General features: G+C 56.4%; 3 protein-coding genes across 3 annotated transcripts; all 3 read right to left on the reverse strand.

Annotated features, from left to right (window-relative positions):
* Nucleotides 1-4: 4 nt before the first annotated feature.
* BRF2 (BRF2 RNA polymerase III transcription initiation factor subunit) lies at nt 5-4,633 on the reverse strand. The gene is made up of 4 exons (XM_036396704.2): nt 4,480-4,633; nt 3,870-3,929; nt 2,665-2,986; nt 5-1,487 (listed from the first exon to the last, which is right to left on the reverse strand). The coding sequence occupies exons 1-4, from the start codon at nt 4,631-4,633 to the stop codon at nt 221-223; spliced, it is 1,803 nt and encodes a 600-aa protein (XP_036252597.1). The 3' UTR covers nt 5-220.
* Nucleotides 4,634-5,254: 621 nt separating this feature from the next.
* RAB11FIP1 (RAB11 family interacting protein 1) lies at nt 5,255-19,239 on the reverse strand. The gene is made up of 6 exons (XM_036396702.1): nt 18,917-19,239; nt 14,923-15,365; nt 13,956-14,748; nt 10,436-12,643; nt 9,033-9,138; nt 5,255-8,166 (listed from the first exon to the last, which is right to left on the reverse strand). Exons 1-6 carry the CDS (start codon nt 19,237-19,239, stop codon nt 7,948-7,950), a joined length of 4,092 nt encoding a protein of 1,363 aa, XP_036252595.1. The 3' UTR covers nt 5,255-7,947.
* A 2,580-nt stretch (nt 19,240-21,819) lies between these two features.
* ADRB3 (adrenoceptor beta 3) lies at nt 21,820-24,315 on the reverse strand. The gene is made up of 2 exons (XM_036396753.1): nt 23,072-24,315; nt 21,820-21,859 (listed from the first exon to the last, which is right to left on the reverse strand). The coding sequence occupies exons 1-2, from the start codon at nt 24,313-24,315 to the stop codon at nt 21,820-21,822; spliced, it is 1,284 nt and encodes a 427-aa protein (XP_036252646.1).
* Between the last annotated feature and the right edge of the window lie 1,548 nt (nt 24,316-25,863).

A 25,863-nucleotide genomic window follows, 5' to 3' on the forward strand; every position in this document is an offset into this window, starting at 1 on the left:
GCCCTGAAAAACCTGGCACCTTTTGTGCTCTTATTTACTTATAACAGAAATGTAACATGACCTGAAGCAGTCACTCCATAAAAAGCCCCAGCACATTAAGGAGGACACAGCCTGCTCCCTCCCCACAGCCTCATTCCCTGTCCCTGCAGCACAATCACTCTGTCCCTGGTGGGCTTCACACTTCTGGTCCCCAAATTGTCCCTCTGGGTCACAGCAACCTTCAGGACCAAGCCTTGGCCCTCCTGAAGGCTCGGATCTCCTCGGGGCTCCGCAGGTACTGCTCGATCTCGCTGTCTGAGATGGGCTCGTCGCCCGTCAGGGCCGCGCTCGCAGCGCTCGGAGCCGCCGCCCGCAGCCTCTTCCTGGGGTGGAGGAGGCAGGGGGGCAGCAGGGGCCTCAGGGTGCCCCTCTGCTGCTGCTGCCCTGCCGAGGGACAGCCCTGCTGCTGTGGCACCGCAGGAGAGCTGGGGAGGCCCTGGCCTGGGGAGTCCTTATACACAGAGTCCTTATCCAGGGAGCCTGGGTCCACAGAGCCCTGGCTCATAGAGCCCTGGCCTAGGCAGACGTGGCTCATGGAGGCCTGGCTTGGAGAATCCTGGCCTGGAGAATCCTTATCCATGGAGCCTGGGTCCACAGAGCCTTGGCCTGGGCAGCCCTGGCTGGGGGAGTCCTTATTCACAGAGTCCTTATCCAGGGAGCCCTGGCTTTCAGAGCCCTGGCATGGGGAACCCTGGCTGGGAGAATCCTTATGCAGGGAGCCTGGGTCCACAGAGCCCTGGCTCACAGAATCCTGGCCCAGACACCCCTGGCTCACAGAGCCCTGGCCTGGGGAGTCCTTATTTACAGAGTCCTTATCCAGGAAGCCCTGGCTTTCAGAGCCCCGGCCTGGGCAGCTCTGGCTCACAGAATCTTGGCACCCCTGGCTCACAGAGCCATGGCACCCCTGGCTCACAGAGCCCTGGCACCCCTGGCTCACAGAGCCCTGGCTCACAGAGCCCTGGCACTCCTGGCTCACAGAGCCCTGGCTCACAGAGCCCTGGCACTCCTGGCTCACAGAGCCCATGCCCAGGCCCGTGTCCTGCTGGCTGAAGGCGCGTTTCAGCAGGAACAGCCGGTGCTGCAGCAGGTCCCCGATGTGCTTCACCACCGTCTTCTTGTCCAGGCAGAATCCACGCAGCCAGGAGAGCTGGGAGGCCATGGCCAGCAGGATCTCCAGCAGCTCCTTCAGCCTCAGCTGGGCTGGAGGGGGCAGCTCCACCCCTGCCAGGCGGCAGAACCGTGCCAGGGGGCACGAGAGGCGCGGGCCCGGCCGCAGCGACTGCCAGGCCAGGAACGCCGCGGCCGTGACCACGGGCACCGGGTGCCGGCCCGTCACCAGCCACGTGTCACTGGCCAGCTCCACAATGGCCATGGTCCGGGCCACCAGCTGCTCCTTGTCCTCCAGGAAGGGCGCAGGGATGTTGGCATTGGGCTGGACCAGCCGGAAGCTGCGGGGGAAAAGAGCCACGGTCAGGGGGAGCCTCGGGGACAAACACAACTGTCACCGGCACATTTTCTGGAAAAATCTCTCCTGGGAAGCTGAGAAGCCTCAGAGGAAAAGAAAACCAATGATTATCTGCTGCTGTGGAATGCAACAGGTGCATCTTTGATCGGTCTCATGTGGTTGTTTTTAATTAATGGCCAATCACAGCCCAGCTGTCTCAGACTCTCTGGTCAGTCACAAGATTTTATTATCATTCTTTCCTTTCCTTGCTAGCTTTCTGATTAAATCCTTTCTTCTATTCTTTTACTATATCATTTTCTTTTAATATAATATATATCATAAAATAATAAATCAGCTTTCTGAAACATGGACTCAAGATTCTCATCCCTTCCCTCATCCTGAGACCCCTGCGAACACCACCACAAATCCCTTTGCCAGGATTTCTCTCCTGGGAAGCTGAGAAGCCTCAGAGAAAAAGGAAAACAATATTATCTCATTTGCTTCTCCTGTGTTTTGCTGCTTTGGAATGTGGTAGGTGATTGTTTCATGTGAATTGTTTTGACTTATTGGCCAGTGATGGCCAAGCTGTGTTGGATTCTGAGGAGAGAGTCAGGAGTTTTCATTATTATCTTTTAGCCTTCTGTCTGTATCCTTTCTGTGTTCTTTAGTATAGTTTAGTATAGCATTCTTTAATATAATATAGATTATAAAATAATAAATTAGCCTTCTAAGAACATGGAGTCAGATGCATCATTCCTCCCTTTGTCTGGGAACCGCACAAATACAAGACACACCCTGCTCCTGCCACGGCTGCTGCTCTAGGACACCAGGAGGAGTTTGTTTATGGAAAGGGTTCCCTGGCACTGGAATTGCTGCCAGGGAGGGGGTGGCATCCCCATCCCTGGAGGTGGCACTCAGTGCTCTGGGCTGGCTGACAATTTGGGCATTGGGCACAGGTTGGGCTCAATGGCCTCAGAGATCTTTTCCAACCTCAGAGATCTGGGATCCCCTGATCCACAGTGCCTCCCTGAGCACCTCTCTGAGGAGAATGGAGCAGGATGAGAATCACAGCCCAGGTGTGACAAGGGAGGGACAAAAGCCAGCCCAGCCCGAGCTGTGTCACACCCCATCCCCTCCACCCAGCCAGGACAAACAAAGGCTGCCAAGGGCTGCCCCATCACCTGCTCAGGTGCGTTGTCACCAGGTCTGCCAGGCTCAGGGCGGGCACAGAGAGCCCCAGCTCCCTCTGCAGGCTCAGGAAGACGCTGGCAAAGAGCTCCTGCTTGGCATAGAGCAGGGAGCACACGGTGCCCATGGTGAGCGGCCAGCGGCGCTGCCGGCACGTCACCAGCACACAGCAGCCCCCCAGCAGCTCCTTCTTCTCCAGGCTGACCAGGTGGAAGGCAGGGAGCTCCAGGGCCCTCTGGAAGTAGGACACAGCCGTTTCCTCAAAGGCTGCTGGCAGCTTGAGCACCTTGCAGAGGTCCTGGACCCGCCGGATCCCTGTGGGGAAAAAGGAATCGCAATTTCTGCTCAGAACCGTTTGTAGCAGCCTGAATTGCTGCTGGCATAGTCCAGGGTAAGGAAGCAAAAAGGACATTTGCCTAATATCCACAGATGTTTTATTCAGCTGTGTGGTGAAATGTTCAGGTCCCAGCAACCACACACAGAGAAAGCATAGAGAAAGCACCCACACACACAGGGAAAGCACCCACACACACAGAGGAAGCACCCACACACACAGGGAAAGCACCCACACACAGAGGAAGCACCCACACACACAGGGAAAGCACCCACACACACAGAAAGCACAGAGAAAGCACCCACACACACAGAGGAAGCACCCACACACACAGAAAAAGCACCCACACACACAGAGAAAGCACAGAAAAAGCACCCACACACAGAAAAAGCACCCACACACAGACAAAGCACCCTGTAGTTTTCTCCCTGCAGGGGCCTGGGAGCTGTCCCTGGTCTCACAAAGGTGAGGCCTAATCAGGGAATAGGGAAGGAGTGGCTCAAGGACATAGGAACAGACATAGGAACAAGGGAAGGAGCCAATGGGGTCTAACAGCTTTTTGAGGGAAGCTTCTTGTGTCTCCTTAGACCAGGAATGCCCCCACAGGGTCTCCACAATTCCCTGGATTTTATATTAAAGCTTTTCTTTTATTATTAAAGCTTCTCTGAAGGATCAACTGAATCAACACAAAATGACAACAACAGGCAGCACCCACCCAGCCCTGCAGGGCACTAAAGCCCCTCCCAGTCCCTCGGGGCAGGCAGGCTCCAAGGGCCCTCCCCTGGCTCAGCTCCAGGGGTTTTTGGCACTTTTTCACTGTCAGAATGAGGTGAAACAAACTGGAGAACGGGGAGCTGCTCTTACCTCGCTGCAGGCAGCGGCTCAGCTGCTCCTTCTGGCCAGTGCTCTGGGAATAGGCGACCTCTGGAAAACAGGGGGGGAAATCAGTCAATCCTGCAAGGAATGCAGGGACACAGACATTTGGATCTGGGGCCAGCAGGTGCCCACAGAACCGGCCTGCAGTGATCAGAACTGTTTGAGGGCACTGAGAGCAGGTAAAAGGGAGCTCTTGGAGCTCCTCTGAGCCGGGGATTCCCTCCAGACAGAGCCAGGCAACAGCGTCGGGGCTGGTGCATTTCACTTAAAGCTTTTCTAAGACGTTTCAATGAGATTTTAATAATCTCTTTTAACAAGAAGAGATTAATTAAATTTGAATTTTAAAATTTCGATTTAATTAAATTTAAAGCTCATCACCGGCTCCAAGCCAAACCTGGTCGGGAATTGCTGCGGGTGGGGTGGAAAACCCCGCTAGTGTTTGGGGGGATGGAGAGCGGGGTCTGACCGATCTGACCCGACCATGCCTGGCACAGAGGCACAGCTCGGAGCGCTTCGCTGCTCGGGCCAGCTCGGAGAGGCCCAAACGAGCTGCGGACCGTCGGTCCTGCACCCCCCCACCCCGGTTCCGGTACCGCACCCCGCAGATGCTCCTCGTCGGTGTAGGTGGTGGTGAGGAGCCCCTCGGACAGGACGCAGCCGCAGGCGGCACAGACCAGCTGCTGCTGCGCGTAGTGCGCGTCCTCCACCAGCGACCCCGAGCCGCACTCGGGGCACCGGCCCCGCGCCGCCATCGCTGCCGCTGCCGCCGCCGCGCAGCGGGAGCACCGGGGCGGGTGCACCGCCAGCAGCCAATAGCGGCGCGGCCCGCCCCGAGCCCACCAATAGCGACACGGGCCGCGGTCCGTCCCGACTCCCGCCCGGCCGCGCCACCGCCCCTGCACGCTGCGTTCCGCCCCCGGTAGTTCCGCCGGGGATGCCCGGGGAAGCGGCGGCGCCGGGAGCGCGGGGGGAGCGGAACCGAGCGGACATCGCGGCCGCCTCGGCGGGGAACCCGGGCCCTGATGGCCTACTCCTCCTCCCATCCGCGCCGCAGTGCGAGGCCAGCGCTGCCATGAGGACCCCGAGTCCCTCCACGGTCCCTGGTTCTTAATTGGATAGTTTAGTCTTAAAAGACCTTGTAACAAGAGACTGTTGACCATTTCGTGCCTTCTAATAAAAGCTGCCCAACTCACAGTAGTGAGACTGTTTTACTGAGAAGAAATAATAAACATTTGAGTCTGAACATGAACTACTGTCTCAAGTGCTTCAATCCAGACCCAGAGAAACCCACAGCTGGTACTGCCACAGAGGATGTGCAGAGAGGCACAAGGAGGGGACAAAGCCCTTCAGAACAAAGACACAGTGCTCAGAACTCTGGGTTTAAGGTATCTTTATTTTAGTGTTCCATAAAACCAAAAGGTGTTTAAAAACAAACAGTACCTGGGCTAAAAGCAGAGAGTACAAACAGGGAACATGCATTAAATCCTTCAATAACAAACAACAGATTTGATTCTTAAGGCCCTTGAGGATGTAAAATGCCAGTCCCCCCACACCAAAGGCTTTAATGAGTGTTGTCAATAAAAACGAGGTGTGAGGGCTGGGTGAGGCTTTCGAGGCTGAGGGGGTCGAGGACTGGGACCCCCCTGTGCCCCCTCCTCTGCTCCAGGAGAGGCTCCACAGCTGCAGCCCCCCAGGGACAGCAGAGCCCCGGGCTCAGCTTGGGCTCCACCCAACACCCAGGGCTGAACTGGCACAGAAAGGCTGCCAGGGAGGCTGTCCAAGTGTTAAGGCTTCATCTCTGCTAACAGCATAATATTATTTATTTTCTGAATAATAATATTATTATTTTCTGAATAATATTATTTATTGCTTTGGTTCTGTGCAGGTCACTCTTCCCAGCAGAGAAAAAGTCTAAAATATAAATTTATCAGTGAGGTACAGGATCCTCTGGCCAGAGATCCACGGAAGCACGAGGAGGAAACAAATCAATCCTTCATCTTCCTCACTCGAGAAGGCACAGGAGGCAGCAGCAAGGCCAAGCAGCACCACTCAGAATGAAACCACCACCAAGGCCACCTTCACTCAGAGCAGAAGGGGCAGCAGGAAGGAGAGAACACCCTCACTGCTCAAATAACACTAAAATGAGATAAAAGGACCTGAAGTCTTGCAAGACTCTCAGCTCCTAAGGCTTGTTTGAGGTCAGGCTGCCCATAAGGGACAGCTCTGCCAGTAAAGCTCCAGACTTTGGTAGTAGGAATAAAAATGTTATTAACAGCATTTCTTTGATTTTCCTAATAAATGTTTACATCTCTGTGCAAATCTATCAATCAAACTGCTCCTCGCTACAAAATTCAGCATTTGAGATCTCCAGTGGTTTGTGACATTGTAAGCAGACTGCTCACAGGGTGAGAGCTGCTGCAGTCCCCCATAAAGTGCTTTCCTGTAGAAAAATGGAGTTAGAAACTCACCCCTGGGCCAGGAGTGACCCAATAACCCAACAATTTCCAAAGGTAGGAGTGTTTATTTCCATAGAATTAAGGCTGGAAAGCTTTAAGCTTTGGTCCTCATGAAGCTTTGGTCCTTTGCAGGGCTCTGTTGGTTTTCCAGCTTCTCTCTAAGCCTTTCATGGACTCTCCCTACCCTGGTAAATAATCCCAGGGGTCCCAAAAGGCATCTGATGGTTTTGATCTGTGCCAAGGGCTCAGCAAACAAAGCCCTGCTCGGTTTGCAGTGGGGGAGGCTGTGCTGGCTGCTCCTGCAGCCTGAGGGGATGGGGAGAACACCCCTGAGACCCCCAGGAGCTCTGGGCTGTCCAGCACACCCAGCTCCCTCAGCCACACAAGGTTTTCCTCCCACTGGGAGCAGCAAGGAGCCAGAGCAGGCAGGAATCCCTGTCTGGAATGACAGCAAATAGCACTGCAAGGCTGATCACCTTGGAAGGGCCTTCAAGGTGAGCTCTGAACCTCCAGAGGAGAAATTTAAGACACCAAGAGAATAATTTCTGATTTAAAATGTACCTTTGGAAGGGCCCTCAAGGTGAGCCCCTGCTCCAAACCCCAAAGGATTTCTGACTTCCCCCAAAAGGGGAAAAAGTCACAGAGCCCCCACAGGGCACAAGGGGCAGAGCATGGGGCAGAGTCAGGGCAGCCTCTGCCTGCTCTGAACAAGCTCCAGAGCAGAAATTTAAGACATGAGAGAACAATTTCTGATTCTAAATGTACCTTTGGAAGGGCCCTCAAGGTGAGCCCCAGCTCCAAACCCCAAAGGATTTCTGATTCCTCAATGCAGTGTAAAAGGGAAAAGGTCACAGAGCTCCCACAGGGCACAAGGGGCAGAGCCAGGGCAGCCTCTGCCTGCTCTGAACAAGCTCCAGAGCAGAAATTTAAGACACTAAGAGAACAATTTCTGATTTAAAATGTACCTTTGGCCTGAATTCATTGATGCCATTCCTATGATAGAAACGTACTGTGAACCTCAATGTCTCCTACTCCAAAAAACCTGAAAACCTTCCCTTGAAGGACTCTTGGGAATGTCCACTTGAGGAGATGAACTGAGATTTGGTCAGCTTACAGTCAACTTTCAAGGCATTAATTCCTTTTAAGTTACAGCCCAGCTCTGAAGCTGGGCCATCTTTGGACTTCTCCAGTGTAGTTAATTATTATTTTAAAAACAATCAAATCCTCAAGCTCTACTGTACAAGGATTTATATTGCACTACAACTTCAGATGTGAAAAGAAAAGTAACTGATCTCTAAAAGCAGCTACAAAACAAAACCATTTAAAAAAATCTTCCTAAAGGATCATCAGTGCCTTACTGGGCAGCAAAACACATCAAAAACCCTCCTCCTTCCCATCACAGCCTTGGGATTAATGCCTGACCTTCCCAAATAATGGGAAGAAACCAAAAAATAAATACAGTAAGGTGACTTGATTACAACACCTGATGGAACTCTTGATCAATCCGAGGGTTGCTCAAGGCAGGAACAGGAAAAGGTCATTTTCTGTGAGCAGCACCACCAGCTCCTCACCCTCCCCTGGGGGGATTCAGTCCTTGCCCACCAGAGCCTTCACATCTTCCCAGCTTTTTTGTTGCCAGACATGGAGACTCTGAGGATGTTTGGGGTTTCTTCCATGACTCTGACCAGCAGGTTGTCGATGTAATCCTCGAGCTCCCGCACCTGGAGGTCCTTCCTGGTAATGGTATCCTTCTGTTTCAGCACCAGCTGGATCAGCTCATCGTGTGTCAGCTGAGCATAGGCATAGGCAGGGTCTGAGGGATCGTATTTCTTGGGAGGGAGGGAGGGAAGGCAGGGTCAGAGCAGGCACAGCACATTCCAAACCAGACACACAACACACAGACCAGCCCAGTGACAGCTGCTGCCAAACAAACCTGGGAAAGCTCAAAGCAGCTGCTTAAATGCACACTGGGAAAGCCAAATTCAGGTTAGACAGCAAGAAACACCCACCCAGGCCTCTGCTGTTTCTTCCTATTCCCTTGAAAAAAATCTGGTTTTAACCCTCAAGCAGCATCAGAAGTACTGGGCAGCTTCTGCTGACTCCTCCAGCTCCCAGAACACTGCCCAGGCAGGGGGTGTGAGCACAACAGGCTCCTGTGGGGCATCACACACAATTTAGGTGCAATCACAACACCACAACACCCACTGCAAGTTTTGAACCCTTTGTCAGTCTGAATCACTCAACTCTCATCCTCTCCCCTCTCACCAGGAGGAGGCACTGCTGTTATTTCAGTTCTAACTTCCCTATTTCCCCAAAAAACCCTGACAAACCATAAGGGGAGCTGTGATTTTCCCTGCTGAGCCAGGGATGTTCCCAGCCTTTATGATCAGCCTGCCAGGGAAGCTGTGTTCAAACCTGGAGGTCTCTTTTGAGACCAGGATTATGCTGAAAGCTCCTCTCAATCCCACTGCTGACCCAACTGCACGAGTGTGCTCCAAGGAAGTGGCTGTGCTGAGAATCTCCCCCACAAAACACAAGCCCCGAAAATCAGCATTGAAGGACTGCTCCCACTCTTGGGGGCTGACCAAAAGGATGTTCATGTCCCAGCTATCTGGAATACACAAACTCTTCAAATAAATCAAACTCTTCAAATAAATCAAAGCTTGGGCAGTGAAAGTGCCACTTCCCTCCATACCTTCACACTCATTTCCAGCAGCTTTTCATTCATGGTGCTGATGACATTCAGGTTCTTGCTCTGAGGTTTGTTTGCCATGGCATTCATTGGCTTCACAGGATGGAGTCTGCAACAGGAAAAAAAAGGGTCCTGTTGTTCAGGCAGGAGAGGTAAGAGCAGCATGACACAGATCTTTAGAATGAGAACAAATACAGCAAGAAACTGGGGATGATTCCCTCCCTGCTCTATCTCCTCAAAGAAAAGAGATTCAGCTTCAGGAAGACAAGGTATTTCTACAGCCACAGGAGTTTTGTAAGTATTTTCCAGTTCTCTACTATCTTTACTGACTCAAGGTATTGGAGATAAAGCAGCAGCAGGAAGGGAAATACATCCTGTGTGTGTCATGGAAGAAAAGCCAGGTCGGGCTACACGAGGAGACAGAGCACAGGGCAGCCACTCTGATCCCTCAGAAACTGGTATTTCAGGCTGACTTTCCTAATCAGAACATATTTGTGATCTTACAACATACCAAATACTTCTGCTGTCCTGAGACAAGTGTCAGGCCTTGTCCAAGCTGAACTGACACCACCAGCTGTGAGGAAGTGCTGTCATTATTTGCCTGCACAGGACTTACAGCACCAATTTGAACACAGAACAAAATTTTATTTTTATTGCAGCAAACTCTGGCCCTGAGGTGTCCTAGACCCCAGGCTCTGGGGGGTGAAGTCTCAAGGGCTGACAGGTCAGTGGCAGCACTCCACAGAGCAGGAGCTGCAGCAGTGCTGGTGATCCCTGAGAGCCCACACAGGCAGGAAATGAAGCACCTCATTTATCAGGTGTCTGACAAACAGCTCAGCCCCAGGCCCTTCTGCCAGTGGGATGGAATGACTCCATTCCCCCTGCACTTTCCCTAAGCTCCCCTAAGAGCTGTGAGGAGCAGCTGTTCCCCTGAGGAGCTGCACAGACCCTCCTGGAGCCAGCAGTAGCCCCACAGCAGCCAAGCCCTGACAAACCCAGCCCCCAGAGGAATCAGGGCTGTCCTGGCCTGATGCAGCAGCCTCAGGGACAAAGGGCAAAGCAAAGCTCACAGCTGCACGGAGGTACCTGCTGTGATCCCCACATGCCTCACCTGTGCTGGGGAGACACGGTTTCACGTGGTTAGGGAATGTTTCAGAGGGTGAAACCCACACCTGGAGAAGTTTCTTCTCCTCAGGGTGCTCCCCTGGGCACCCTGAGGAGCTGCACAGACCCTCCTGGAGCCAGCAGCAGCCCCACAGCAGCCAAGCCCTGACAAACCCAGCCCCCAGAGGAATCAGGGCTGTCCTGGCCTGATGCAGCAGCCTCAGGGATGGATCTGCAGCCAGAGGGCAAAGCAAAGCTCACAGCTGCACAGAGGTACCTGCTGTGACCCCCACATGCCTCACCTGTGCTGGGGAGACACGGTTTCACACCATGGGGTGTGGTTAGGGGACGTTTCAGAGGGTGAAACCCGTGCCTGGAGAAGTTTCTTCTTGCCCGAATTTCCCGCTTTATCTGCGAAGCCCTCGGCTCTTGGCTTTTTCGGAGACTCTGCTCTACGACCCAGGGTGTCAGAGAGAAGGGAATGAGAGGAAGAGTGGGGCTGGCAAGGACTCGACAGGGAGGAAGAGAAAGCAGAAGGCTCAGAGAAGTCACACTCTGCACGCTCCTCAGCACCTGCACTCCTTTCCAGCTCTTGTTTCTCAGAGGGACTGTCACACTCCCTGGAATGAGATGGCACAGCTAAGCCTGAGTCAGCTCCCTGGACACAGACCCTGGGAGCCCCCACTGCAGCAGGCAGCACAGCCAAACTCCCTGGCTCACAAGCACCAGGCACGGCTCCTGCTCCTCCTCCCGGAGCAGCCGGGCTCGCTGGGGCTGCAGCAGAGCTATCAGAGAGCTCTCTCTGCTCTCCATGCAAAGGTGTCACACCTCGGGGCTGCTCTCCACTCCCTAGAACACCTCTGTCACCTGCAGTGGCCCCACAGCTGTCCTGGCAGTCCCCCAGCAGCTCCTCATCAGAGCCTCCCTCTGGGATCACGGGCAGCACCGAGCTCCGGTCCCCGGGGACAGGAAGGGCAGACCTGACATTTGTCAGACAGACAGACAAACCATCCCCACCCTCCCTTTCTACAGGCCTGCTCTTACCTCTGGGTGCCACTGCAGGGGTGACAGTGCCCAAGGAGCCCCCTTGAGGGAGGCACCCACGAGCAGCTGAGGCCTCAGGGAATGGGAGCCCTGGGGTGGAATTTGCAGCGTCCCCTGGAGCAGGAGCATCAGCCTGGGGAGTCCCTGGGGGTTTCCTCAGCAGCACAGCCACTCGTGGGGCTGGCTTTGGGGGCACAGGGACCTCCCTGCCAGCCCTCCCTGCACCCCCTTCCCCAGGGGACACCGTGCAGACTCTCCGTGTTGGCTGGACCTGAGGAAGTGGCTCATTCCCAGCAGGTGGAGGTGCCTGGGGCTCTAACATGGGCACACGTTCTGCCCACTGCTTTCCACCACAGGGCTCCTGCTCCTCCCTGAGCTCGCTCTTGGGGGATTGTGCCTGCTCAGCCTCTGGCACGAGGCTGTCACTGCACTTGGAGACAGACACAGAACCTTTGTCACCCCTCGTGCAGGGCTCAGTGCTCCCACCACTGACCTCCACAGCTGTTCCATCACTGCTCCAGGTGGGATGTGTGCTGTCCCCTGAGGGCTCTGTCAATGGGTCACCCCCAAACCCTGCTCGCTCTCCTACTGCCCCTGAACTCATCTGTAACCTCCCACTGGAATCTAGGGGCTGCTCTCCACCTTCCTGCCCACCCAAACCCACATCACCTGATGGAACACCCTGCCATTCCCCAAGGACAAAGGACACAGATTTCCCAGGGCCTGGCTTGCTGCTTTCCAAAGAACCCTCAGGCTGAAGCCGGGCAGAATCCCAGTGCAGCTCTGGAGCCAGCCCAGGGGGGTCAGACAAGGTGCCCAGAGGGTCTGGCACAGCTGTGACATCACTGGTTAAAGCCACATCTGCAGAGCCCCCTGAAGCACCACGAGCAGGGTGTCCTGCAGAGGAACAATCCTCCCCAGCAGGAAGGCAGGAAGGGGAAGAGCCAGCCCGGGAACCTGGCACTGCCTGTGCCCCATGCTTGGACAGGAAGGGATTGTTGTCATTGAAAGGACAGACAGAGGGGACAGAAGGTGTACGTGGGCCAGAGAAACCCTGGGAAGCCTCAGAGCCCTCAGGACCCTGCCCCCAGTCAGCAGCAAAAGGATTATTGCCCCTGGCAGAGACCTGCCCAGGAAGAGGCACTTGGGGAACAGAGGCTGCAGGGTGATGGGATGAAGGGAAATGGGCAATGCTGTCGGGATCCAAGGCTCTGGATGCCCTGTCCCACTCAGCAGTAAAAGGATTCTTGTCATTCCAGAGCTCTGCAGTAAAAGCAGGAGAAGTGAGAGAGGCAGGAGAACTTGTGACGTTTTCAGAGTCTGGCACTTGGACTGTCTGCCCCACTTCAGAAATAAAAGGATTATTGGCACTGCTGATACGGTGCACAGAGAGAAAAGCAGGGAGGGGGTCAGGTGCAAGAGTAGGAAGCGTGGCTTTGGGTTCCTCCTCTGGAGACAGGCCCAGTCTGCAAAAAGGGACAAAAAACTCGCATGTCACTTGCAGATGCAACACGAGGCAGGAACAGACAAGCTTTAGCACAGCACCAGCCTCCATCAGCTCTGCCACTGGAGATGAGCTACACCTTACAGAGACCTCAGAGAGAGGTGTCCCCTTGTCTGTGAGACTTTACAGCAAATTACCAAGCACTGGGCTTATGTCAGAACTCCCCTGTCACAGACATCTTGTATGAAAAATCTTTTCTTGAAGATTTTTCCTCCTGAGAAGCTGAGAGGCCTCAGGAACCAAATGTAACCAATGGTTATCTGCTGCTGTGGAATGCAACAGGTGCATCTGGGATTGGCCTCATGTGGTTGTTTCTAATTAATGGCCAATCACAGCCCAGCTGGCTCGGACAGAGAGTCAGAGCCACAAACCTTTGTTATTCATTCTTTCTTTTTCTATTCTTAGCCAGTCTTCTGATGAAATCCTTTATTCTATTCTTTTAGTATAGTTTTAATGTAATATATATCATAAAATAATAAATCTAGCCTTCTGAAACATGGAGTCAGATCCTCATCTCTTCCCTCATCCTCAGAGCCCTGTGAACACTGTCACACTCTCCTGCTGCAGAGCTTGGTTTTGCTGCTTTAAGCACCATCTCTTTGCACCCCAAGCAGGTTTATTAGTATGTAAAACACTGCACAGGCAAGAAACTCAGACTTGAGAAGCACTGAAAATGAGGAGTTAGGGACACACACAAAACACAGCCTTATTAGTAGGGCACACCTACATTTATATAAAATAAACCCCATACACAATTTCTATATTTGTATGAGGGATAAAAGAGCAGAATTTCCGAAAAAGCCTTGGGTACAAATCCACACAAAAATCCCTCTGTGTAGCTGTGAGCAATGCCAAAAGCAGAAGGGCTCCAAGGCCACCCTTGGGAAGAGCACAGCCAAGTAGGGAAGAGGAAAGCAGAGATGTTAGAACGGGCATTTCAGACCCTGGGGAGGCTGCAGCCACACAGCTCAGACAGAGTTAGTTTGTGCAAGAGATCCAGCAAGAAAATTCACCCCTTCAGCACCTGCACAGGTGCCTCCTGCTCTAGAGAACAACTACTCCAGCATCACTTACAAGGAGCAGCACACATCCATCTTTTATTCACACTGAGGAAAAACCTGGGAGTTGTTCTTTGCTATCAAAGCTCCCAACACCAGCATAAAACCCACAGGCACCCACAGAGCAGCACCTGAGCCCAGGTGTGGCAGACACAGCCCTCTGCCACCTGCCACCAGCACTGCCCACCCCCACTCCTGCCAGCAGCTGGGACTCACCTGGGCTTCACAGCTTTGGTCTTGGCTGGTGCAGCTTTCTCAGGTTTCTGCTCCTCCTCACAAGGACTGAGCAGCTGCTTGGTTGTGATGGCCTCCTCTGCATGGTGAGCATCTCCTGAGGGGCTCCCTCTGCCCAGATCTGCTGGGCCTTCAGGGCATTTGGCCTCCTCTTCACTCTTCTCTTCTGGAATTGTATTTTCCTCGCTCTGCAGGGTCCTGTCGGGAATGATCTCAGCATCGCTGGGCTTCACCGTTTCCTTCTTCCCAGTGACCAGGGAGAGCAAGGCAGACTTTTTGTGGTCTGTTTTTTTGGTCTCTCTAACAGGCTCAATGCTTGGTGGAACGCTGGTGTCCAGGTGCTCCTCACTGCTGAGCAGTTTGTATGATGGCAAAGTCATGGATTTGAAGGTCTCTAAGGACGTGGATCCAGAGAATGCCTGCCCAGGAGAGGTTCTCCCTGTCTCTTCAGGTGGTTTAGTGGACCTGGAGGACAGGTTCTCCTCTGAAGCAAAGAGCTTCTTCCTCCTGAGGTTGTGAGGAGAGGGGGAGGAGGTTGGAGTCTTGTCCTTCGTCGTGGTCTCTTCCATATAAACGTGACTGCCATTGATGCACAGACTGGACTTGGACACGGGATCGTTTTTGGATTTAAGGCCACTGAACAAAGAGAGCCCATCCTTTTTGGTGTGGTTAGTGGCTCCCTGGGTTAGCTGCCTACTGTCCAAAAAGGCTGGTTTACGAGATTTAAACAGAGGAGAAGGAGCTGGCTTCTGTTCTGGCACACTTTCAAAGGATCCTGGAAAAAAAAAACGGAGAAATTGAAGATGCAAGAATAACCTTTACTATAACACTACTGCCAGCCTCAGTGCCAGCAGGGACTTTCTGTGGATTTGTTCAGAAAGGAGAATCGAACCAGTGCTGTGAAAAGTGCAAAGATCCCTTTGGGGGAAGGTTTTGTGCCAACACTCACGTTCTGAGGCAGGAGATGTCTGGGACTCCTCCTCATCCCACTGCGCCTGGAAGTCGCTGGGCCGCAGCCGAACCCTCTGGGTGAGGGGCTGCTGAGTGGGCAGCACTGACATGGACTGGGACAGGGACGTCTTCTGCAGGCCAGGCTTGGAGAACAGCGCTTTGAACTTGGATTTCTTCTTCTCCTTCTCCACTGCCTCATCCTCGCTGTCAGCAGGGGAGTGGGAGGTGCTGGGGACGATCGCCGACGCCGTGTCCGAGAGGCCACTGCTCCTCTTGCCCTTGAGCTTGTCTTTGAGCTTCCCAAAAGGAGAGCGAGGCTTGTCCTTCATGGACAGATCAAACATGCTGGCTGTCATGTTGCTCCTCATGAACTGGATATCCACCTCGATCTCCCCTCTCTCCTTTTCCTTCTTCCCCGGTTTGGAGCGAAGCTTGTACCACCTGCAGCAACAAGGAGGTTTCTTTAACCACCAGGGTGGCACACATCTTGCATGAAAAATCCTTTCCTTAGGATTTTTCCTCCTGAGAAGCTGAGAGGCCTCAGGAACAAAATGTAACCAATGGTTATCTGCTGCTGTGGAATGCAACAGGTGCATCTGGGATTGGGCTTATGTGGTTGTTTCTAATTAATGGCCAATCACAGCCCAGCTGGCTCAGACAGAGAGTCCAAGCCACAAACTTTTGTTATCATTTTCTATTTTTAGCTAGCTTTCTGATGAAATCCTTCCTTCTATTCTTTTAGTATAGTTTTAATATAATATATATCATAAAATAATAAATCAAGCCTTCTGAAACATGGAGTCAGATCCTCGTCTCTTCCCTCATCCTCAGACCCCTGTGAACACCATCACACACCAGTAATTGAGAACACAGAAAGTTCTTGTGGCTGAAAAATCAAATCAGCCCACAGTGTAGGAAAAGAAAGACTTTAATCTTATGGTGACGTCACCTTCACAGCCCCAGGTGCCAAAGAAAACATTCCTTATCATAAACAGAAAGTTATCAATAAGATTTGCTTTAAAAGCAGATCAGGAAGGGTTAAAAAAAAAGGAGAAAAAACAGAAGCACAACATGGAATTCCTGTATTTCAGCTCAGCCACTCTCCTCTGCCCTTTCATCTCTCCTCCTGACACTGGCAGGGGCCACAGCTTTGAAGTGGAGCGAGAGCAGCAGCCTCAGAGCTGCACACGCGTCCCACACCCTCATACCTTTCATTCCAGCTCCTTAATGCCTCCTAAGCCAAGGAACCCCTAATCAAGAGCAGAGAGCCAGCCCCAGCCTCCCAGACCTCGGGGATTTCCACTCCCCTCTGCAGGCTCGTGACTGGCACGCAGCAGGAAGGGCATTGCTCAGGCAGAGCCCTCTCCCTCCCCAGACACAGCTCCCCAGCAGTGCCCAGGGCACCCCAAACCACAATGCCACCACCCCCACGCCCTCAAGCACCCCTTGGTGACACTCAAACCACATCTGAGCCAGCACAGAGAATGATCAGCACTGCACACCAGCATGGTTTTGTTTGTTGCAGCATTCCCCACCCCACAGAACCCATAGGAAAGGCTGCCTGGAAACTGCTTGGTTTCTTCCTCCTCACCAGCTGGAATGGGAAAATAAAGGCAGCAAAAAGAGAGCATGCAAATGTGCCCTGCCATCAAATTTGCACTTCAACCTCCAAAGGTATACTGGAAGCAACAAAAGAGAACAGGAAAAGGTGATTTGCTCCAGAGAAAATTCAAAACTAATGGGGATAACTGAAGGAGATGGATTCAGGAATCTGCTACAGACACTTCAGAGGGAAATGTGGAAGAAATTCTTCCCTCTGAGGGTGGTGAGGCCCTGGTCCTGGAGAAACTGTGTCTGTCCTATCCCTCCAAGTGTTTAAGGCCAGGTTTGGAGCAATGGTCTAGTGGAAGCTGTCCCTAGCCAGGACAGGGGGTGGAACAAGATGGGCTTTAAGGTCCATTCTGGAATTCTGTGACTAAATGAACACTTGGCTGACAATCAGCTCTGGCCTGGGCTTAGAAGAGACCCAGGGAAGGGTTTTTATCAGGAGACTGAGGCTTTGCCCAGTCCCTGGAGCTGCAGCAGCCCAGGAATCACAACCCCTTTGCCTTTAACATGAGCCAGCACTGACACTTTTATTCCAAAGCAGTGATTTCCAGGAGCATCCTGTGCCACAATCGATCCCGTGTGTCCCGGGCAAACACCGTGTTCAGCTCAGCCCTGCCTGAAAGCAGCAGCCCTGGGGGTGGCTGGAAGGAAATCACGGACTGACAACCCCCAAACCACAAAAAAAAAAATCCCATTAGTGGCATTTATGGTGTTAGCCAGCACCTGTCAATCAACATCTATCTATTTTCCAAATAAAACTACTCCTTTATGGCTACACATCACCATGGCAGCAAGAACAAAACAGGCTTCAAACAGGAAACCGAGGCCTGCAAACAACTGAAAACACGAATAATTTCCCCAGGAGTACCAAAGCCGTGTTTTCTTTTTTTTTTTTTCTCCCCCTCAATTTTCCTTTGCCCAGACACAAAGGAATGCCTGGGAGCCCGAGGCACCGGGCCTGAGCTCTGCTGACCAAGGGGCTCTGCAGTGTAAACACAGCCGAGTCTGACACAGCCTTAATGAACCTAATTAAGCCTTGACGAGCGGGACGGCTCCGGCGGTGCTCAGGTGAGGCAGAGGAGGAAGGTGACTCACGAGCACATTACAAGGCTGCTGACTCCCAGTAAAACCTTCCCGGGCACCACCCCTGGGTTTCACCGTGCCCGTGTTTGTGTTCAAAGCAGCGAGTGTGTGACACAGAGCTGGAGCTGGGCAGGAGCAGCCCGTGGAAGGTGGAATTATCCACCCTGACACGCTTCGAGTGTTTGTTAGCAAAAATAAATTAGTGCTCGGGGCCTGCTGGAAGGAGGCAGCACTCTGAGGACACCAGGTTTTGGGGGTCAGGCTGGCTGTTTTCTCTGTAGTGTCAGTGGTTGAAAATCAAACCCAAGGACCAGGCAGGACTGGCTGGAAAAGTCATCTCTGGACCCCCAGCTGTGGGGGCTCATAGGGGTCACCCTGTGGGCACTTTTGGGGCTTCAGGGGTCCCTGTGGGGAACAAGAGTCCCCCACTAGAACCCCCCTGCTGCCCTGGGCACAGGGTGACCCCCAGGCAGAAATCCCCTCATTGCCCTCCCACACCTCCGTGGGACGCAAGGGTCCCCCCCAAACCTCCCCATAGCCCCCATGGGCCTGAGAGACCCCCCCAAAACCACCTCTGCAGGACCCAGAGGGGCCTCTCCATCCTTCTCCCCAGCTCCTGTGGGGCACAGAAATCTCCTCATCGCTCTGCCACACCTCCGTGGGACGCAAGGGTCCCCCCCAAACCTCCCCATGACCCTCGCGGGGCACACAGGTCCCCTCCAAACCCCTCCATGACCCCCGTGGGCCCCCAAAACCACCTCCACAGGACCCAGAGGGGCCACTCCATCCTTCTCCCCATCTCCTGTGGGGCACAGAAATCCCCTCCATGACCCCCGTGGGCCTAAGAGACCCCCCCCAAAACCTCCTCTCCATTCCCTGCAGGACCCAGAGGGGCCTCTCCATCCTTCTCCCCGGCTCCTGTGGGGCACAGAAATCCCCTCACCGTCCTCTTCAGCTCCCGTGGGACACACATATCCCCTCAGCGCTCTCCCACACATCCGTGGGGTGCACAGGTACCCTCCAAACCCCTCCATAACCCCCCCAAAACCTCCTCCCGAGCCTCCGCCTGACCCGGAGGGGCCTCTCCATCCTCCTCTGCAGCTCCTGTGGGGCACAGAAATCCCCTCCAAACCCCTCCATGACCCCCGTGGGCCTGAGAGGACCCCCAAAACCTCCTCCCGAGCCTCCGCCTGACCCAGAGGGGCCTCTCCATCCTCCTCCCCAGCCCCCGTGGGACACAGGAGCCCTCGCACCCCTCCGGCTGAGGGTCCCCATCGCTCCCCGGAGCCCCCCGGTCGCACCTGGTGTGCTGCCGGCCGCCGTCCTCCCTCAGCGGGCCCAGCTCCACCTCAGCGCGGCCCAGGAACTTGTCGGCGCCGGTGAGGGCGCGGTGCAGCACGGTGAGGCGCAGCGCGGCGGGCCGAGCGGGCAGCTCGAACGTGGCCTCCTCCCGCCACAGCGGCTCCCCCCGGCACCGCTCGGCCACCGACGTGCGGAACTTGTCGCGGCCCAGCGCCATCACCGCGTACGCGTCGCTGCCGCCCGCCGCCGCCTTGGCGCGCAGCCCCCGCGCCCGCAGCACCGTCACCCGCACGTGGGTGGGCGCCCAGCCCGGGGCCGCCATGGCTGCGAGCGAGCGGGGACGGGGACGGGGACGGGCCGAGAATGCTCCGGGATGGGACGGGAGCGGCGGCGGGCGAGCCCCGCCCCGCCCCTCTCGCGAGAGCGCGGAGAGGGCGGGGCCTGAGGGGGCGGGGCCTGGGCGGACAGGTGAGTACAGGTGTGTACAGGTGTGTACAGGTGGGTACAGGTGTGTGCAGGTGTGTACAGGTGGGTACAGGTGGATACAGGTGTGTGCAGGTGTGTACAGGTGTGTAAAGGTGTGTGCAGGTGTGTACAGGTGGGTACAGGTGAGTACAGGTGAGTACAGGTGTGTACAGGTGTGTAAAGGTGTGTGCAGGTGTGTACAGGTAGGTACCGGTGTGTACAGGTGAGTACAGGTGTGTACAGGTGGATACGGGTGAGTACGGGTGTGTACAGGTGGGTATAGGTGTGTACAGGTGGGTAAAGATGTGTATAGGTGAATACAGGTGTGTACAGGTGTGTATAGGTGAATACAGGTGAGTACAAGTGAGTGTGTACAGGTGAATGTGTACAGGTGTGTGAGTACAGGTGTCTATGCATGGGTGTGTACAGGTGAGTACAGGTGAATGTGTACAGGTGTCTATGCATGGGTGTGTACAGGTGAGTGTGTACAGGTGAGTACAGGTGAGTGTGTACAGGTGTGTACAGGTGAGTACAGGTGAGTGGGTACAGGTGTCTATGCATAGGTATGTACAGGTGAGTATAGGTGTGTGTATGCAGGTGTGTACAGGTGTGTATGTATGTGTGTGTACAAGTGAGTGTGTACAGGTGTATGTGTACAGGTGTACGTGTACAGGTGTCTATGCATGGCTGAGTACAGGTGAGTGAGTACAGGTGTGTACAGGTCCCTGCAGGGACACCCTGCAGCATCCCAGGTCGGGTTCCTGCGCAGACCTGGACTTCCCTGGCACCAGGAGGTGGCACCGGGCAGCTCCGCCTGCCCTCGGGCTGCGGGAGCACGGGCACGGCTCGGGGCAGCACCACGGCACGCCCAGCCCGGCTCTTCCCTGCCAGCCACGGCCCCGGGACGGGGATGGACCTCCTGAACCTCCGGGAACTGTACATGGAGCAGGGAACAGCACCTGGAGCAGGGAACAGCACATGGGAACAGCCCATGGAGCGGGGAACAGCACATGGGAACAGCACCTGGAGCGGGGAACAGCACCTGGAGCAGGGAACAGCACATGGGAACAGCACCTGGAGCAGGGAACAGCACATGGGAACAGCACCTGGAGCAGGGAACAGCACCTGGAGCAGGGAACAGCACATGGGAACAGCACATGGGAACAGCACATGGGAACAGCCCATGGAGTGGGGAACAGCACCTGGAGCAGCACATGGAGCAGGGAACAGCACATGGAGAAGGGAGCAGCACATGGAGCGGGGAACAGCACATGGAGCAGCACATGGAGCAGGGAACAACACATGGAGACGGGAACAGCACACGGTGCAGCATTCGCTGCTGCTCGGGACAGATGTGGAGGCACCGCAGAGATCCAGAGGTTTATTTCACACCGCAGGGGGGACACAAACCGGGACAAGAACTGTGCAGTCACTGAAGATGCTGACAGCAGCTCGTGCCCAGAGGTGCTGCGGGGCAGCGCAGCGTGGGCAGGGCACGTCCGCACTCTGTGAGATGAGAATGCACTCCCGTCCCCCAGGGACATGTGTCCATAACGAGAGGGGGAAACTGCCGAGAGACCCGACACGATCCCAGCTCCCTGCGTTTGGAAGTGCTCCGTGCTCGGAGCTGCCCTCGTTCCCCTGAGCTTTTCCTTTGCTGAAGGGATTGCACTCAGCCCTGGAATGCAGCAGCTGGGGCAGGGATGGAAATCCTGGGAAGGGCTTGAGCCTGCAGGAGGCTCCTCTCTCCTTCTCAGCAGACTGTCCGAAACTGGCCAAGCCTGGGACAACAGGGTCCTTTGTCCTTCAAGAAAGCAGAGCTGGCAGTCTCCACATCCCACTGCCAGCCGTGCCAGGAACACCCCAGATGGGAGCTTGTCCCCTGTCCACACATCCCTGAGGCTGTGCTGCCCCTTGCTGAGCAGCTCCAGAGCTTTTCCCCAGCTCCAGGTCTCCAGCACCGACGGCACGAAGGAGCTGGTGCTGTCCCAAAGCCACCAGCATTCCCAAGGGAGATCCTCCTCCTCCTCCTCCTCCTCCTCTCCGGGTCCTGCCAGCACCGTCACCCCTGGCGCTGCTTCTGCACCCCCGGCCCTGCAAGGAGAGGGTGGGAGGTGACACAGTGCCACCCAGCACTGGACAGGGACCCGCAGCCACCACGCCGGCGGGCACAGAAGGGATCCGGGAGCGCCGTGCAGCTCCAGCGAGCCAGGCACCAGCACCAGGAGGGTTAAAGCGGCTCTGGCCGGGCTGATCCGGACTCACATGCCCGGAGCCGGGCAGCAGCCTGGGGCTGGCTGTGGTCCCCGGGGAGGGCGGCGGCCAAGGCGGGCAGAGGAGAGGCGGGAGCGACGATGATGATGATGATGATGATGATGATGATGATGATGACCCGGCCGGGGGAAGCGCTCTCCTCCCGGTTCTCGGCTGCTCCCAGTCACTCGGACGGACCCGCGGGAGTCTCTCCGCCAGCAAACCTGAAATGGGGGAGCGCAGGGGTGAGAGCCCAGACCCTCCCACCACGCAGCGCCCCGTGTCCCCAGCATGGGTGAATCCTGCCCAGGGAACACCTCCGGCACCTCTACCTGCACATTTCTGGCAGGAAACACGGAGAGAAACACGGTTAAAATCCTCAGTAACCAGAAGAACTCCAATTTTGTCATAATAATAAAAAAACTCAGCGTGGAAAAACCCAACCTTGCAATTGGAGGTGGAAATTCGTGTCGGGGTCCCGGCAGGGCAGAACCACAGCATGGGTGTCCCCTGCCACCCCTGCCAAGTCCAGCCATCCCCCCAGCAGCCCCTGCCAGCCCCTGCCAGCCCCCAGAAGTTCCTGCCAGCGCCCCGTGTCCCCAGCATGGGTGAATCCTGCCCAGAGAACACCTCCGGCACCTCTACCTGCACAATTCTAGCAGGAAACCTCTCCTGCCCTCGGGTATCAGGAGAGAAACACGGTTAAAATCCTCAGTAACCAGAAGAACTCCAATTTTGTCATAATAATAAAAAAACTCAGCGTGGAAAAACCCAACCTTGCAATTGGAGGTGGAAATTCGTGTCGGGGTCCCGGCAGGGCAGAACCACAGCATGGGTGATCCCTGCCACCCCTGCCAAGCCCAGCCATCCCCCCAGCAGCCCCTGCCAGCCCCTGCCAGCCCTGCCAGCCCCTGCCCCCTGCTCAGTGCGTGCTGCCGGCTCCGGGAGTGCATTTCCCGTCATGGAACGGAGCTGGTTGAAATTAATTCCCTTCCCAGATTTACACCGCTGGAGGGCAAAACAACCTGCAGAGCCCAGAGTGGCGCCGGCAGCCGGAGCGCCTCGCTGCGGAGGGGGTCCCCGCGTTTTCCTTCTTTAGCAGCCCAAAGTGGGGTCGGGAGAAGGGGGAAATGCCAGGCTTGGGGACACTTTGCTGCTCGGTTGGTTTGCTCCCCTGTTCACCACCCGTGCTTCCTTTACCCAGCAGATCAGGTCCTGGCGGGCTGGAGTGGGACTGGTTGGGACCCCAGTTTTGCAGCCCAGTGGAGGGGTCGGAGTTTTAGGGGAACATCAGGGAGCAGGGCAGTAGTGCCCAGTCCCACATTCCAGAGCCTCTCCCGTGTACCCCGGGGTCTGCCTGCTCCCCCAGCACCGACCCCAAAGGGCTGGACCGGACTCCCCGAGCCCCTCCCGAGCAAATGCCTGCAGGTACCTACTCATGCAGCTGGGAACACAGCGAGGTCTGCGCGCCCTGCAGCCGGGACTCGCCCGGGGGGCGCTGCCGGTGGGGCAGAGGAGCCTCCTCTGTTCTGCTGCCGCCGCCCCGAGCCTCGCCATCCTCCCCGGGGCCCCCGAGAGCCGCCTTGCTGTCCCCTGCGGGTCCCCCCCGAGGGCTGAAAGCACAGGGACAGCGCTGCAGGTCCTGTGAGACGGCGTGGAGCCGGCGGTCGGCGCGGCGAGGGCAGCACAGCAGCTTGCGGAAGGCGCTCCTGAAGTCGGGGCTGCGGCAGTAGATGATGGGGTTGAAGGCCGAGTTGATGTAGCCCAGCCAGTTGAGGAAGAGAAAGAGCTGGTCCGGCACCAGCGACCGGCAGAAGACCTTGATGATGTTGGCCACGAAGAAGGGCAGCCAGCAGAGCGTGAAGACGCCCATGATGATGCCCAGGGTTTTGAGAGCCTTGTGCTCCTTGATGGCCAGCAGGCGGGAGGGCCTCCTGCGCCGGCTGCTCCTGCCCGTGGGGCTGGGCGGCTCCTGCACGAACCTCACCTTGTCCTTGCCGATGAGCCGGATGTGCCGCGAGGCCACGGCAAAAACTCGCACGTAGACGAAGATCATGACGAGCAGGGGCACGTAGAAGGAGATGGTGGAGGACACGATGGCGTAGGTGACGTTGGTGACAAAGTCGCAGCAGCGCGGGTCCTCGTAGCAGCGCGCCGCCCGCTCGTCCGCCCCGTCCCTCCACCAGTGGTTCATGATGGGGAGGAAGGAGATGAAGGCGGAGATGGCCCACACCAGGCACACCACGGCCCGGGCGCGGCCCTTGGTCACCAGCGCCTCGTACTGCAGCGGGGAGGTGATGGCCAGGTAGCGATCCACGGCGATGGCGCACAGCGTCTCGATGCTGGCGGTCACACACAGCACGTCCAGCGAGGTCCACAGCTCGCACACCGTCGTGCCGTAGGGCCAGTGGCCGCTCAGCAGCATGGTGGCCCCCGGCGGCACCACCAGCAAGCCCATGATGAGGTCGGCGCACGCCAGCGAGGTGATGAAGACGTTGGTCATGGTCTGCAGCCGCGGCGTTTTGGCGATGGCCACGATCACCAGCAGGTTACCGGCCACGGTGACCAGCACGGTGAGGCTGATGGCGGTGCCCAGCACCCACTGCCGGCCCAGCGGAGCCCCGCTGCAGTTCCCGGAGCCCCCCCAGGCGCTGCCGTTGCCCGCGGGGAGGGGGCTCATCTCGGCCGGGCTGGGCTGCGGGCACCGGCCCCGCCGTGCGCTCCCCGCCGCGCTCCCGGCGCAGCCCTCGGGCCGGACCGGCGGGGCCGGGTCCCCTCCGCGCCGGAGGAGGAGCCTTGAAAGGAGCGGGGCGGCCCCGGGCTGCTCCGGAGGGCGAGGGAAGGGGAGCGGACAGCGAGCGGCACCTCCTCCCCCCGGACGCGCTGCCCCGGCCCGCCCCGCTCCCCCCGGCATCCCCGCCGGACGCCTCAGCCCCTGGCCGTGCTTTCCCGGTCTTCTCCGTGCCCTCCATCCCCTCCGTGTGCCCTCCAGCCCCTCCCTGTGCCCTCCAGCCTCTCCCTGTGCCCTCCAGCCCATTCCTGTGCCCTCCAGCCCCTCCCTGTGCCCTCCATCCCCTCCCTGTGCCCTCCATCCCCTCTCTGTGCCCTCCAGCCTCTCCCTGTGCCCTCCATCCCCTCCCTGTGCCCTCCATCCCCTCCCTGTGCCCTCCATCCCCTCTCTGTGCCCTCCATCCCCTCCCTGTGCCCTCCAGCCCCTGTCTGTGCCCTCCAGCCCCTGTCTGTGCCCTCCATCCCCTCCCTGTGCCCTCCAGCCCCTCTCTGTGCCCTCCAGCCCATCCCTGTGCCCTCCAGCCTCTCCCTGTGCCCTCCATCCCCTCCCTGTGCCCTCCAGCCCCTCTCTGTGCCCTCCAGCCCCTCCCTGTGCCCTCCATCCCCTCCCTGTGCCCTCCAGCCTCTCCCTGTGCTCTCCATCCCCTCCCTGTGCCCTCCAGCCTCTCCCTGTGCTCTCCATCCCCTCTCTGTGCCCTCCATCCCCTCCCTGTGCCCTCCAGCCCCTCTCTGTGCCCTCCATCCCCTCCCTGTGCCCTCCAGCCCCTCCCTGTGCCCTCCAGCCCCTCTCTGATCTCCAATCCCACCCGTCTGTCTCTGTTCTGCACCCTGCCGTGCACACCATCCCCTCCCTGAGCCCTCAGCCCTCTGTGCTGCCCTCTCCGTGCTCAGACTCTCCCCGGGCAGGACAGACTGCCCCTGGTGGGGACGGTGACCCAACCCCGACATCAGCACAGGGTTGCCAAGGTGACAGCCAGCTTCCACCCGGGTGACACCCAGGGCCACAGTCACCATTTCACTTCCACAGTTATTGCCTGAGCCTCCTTCCCAGTGGATGGAAGAGACCTTCCTGGCTCCCCTTCCTGAATTTGGGTGGGTGCTGGTGTTTGGAGACCCTCACCCAAATTCACCCTCCATCCACACTTCCTGTCCTACTCACTTGGCACTGGGGAACCACCAAAGCTCAAAGGAGGCTCCACAGCCCCATCCCAGTTCCCAGGGCCCCTGGGCAGGCTCCAGAGTGGATCATCTTTCCCTATCAGTTATTTATACAAATACTGCAACTTCTAAGCCAGACGGTCTCCAAATGGGGCAGTTTGAAGTTTCAGCCAAATGGGGGAATGTTGACAAAGACGGAAAAAATATGTGTAAAAATGATCTGGCTGGCATTTCTTCCCATTCATGAGCTACGAAAGCAGAGTCCTGCTTTTACAAGCTT

Source organism: Molothrus ater, chromosome 28 (assembly GCF_012460135.2).
Source record: "Molothrus ater isolate BHLD 08-10-18 breed brown headed cowbird chromosome 28, BPBGC_Mater_1.1, whole genome shotgun sequence".
NCBI classification, from domain to species: Eukaryota; Metazoa; Chordata; class Aves; order Passeriformes; family Icteridae; genus Molothrus; species Molothrus ater.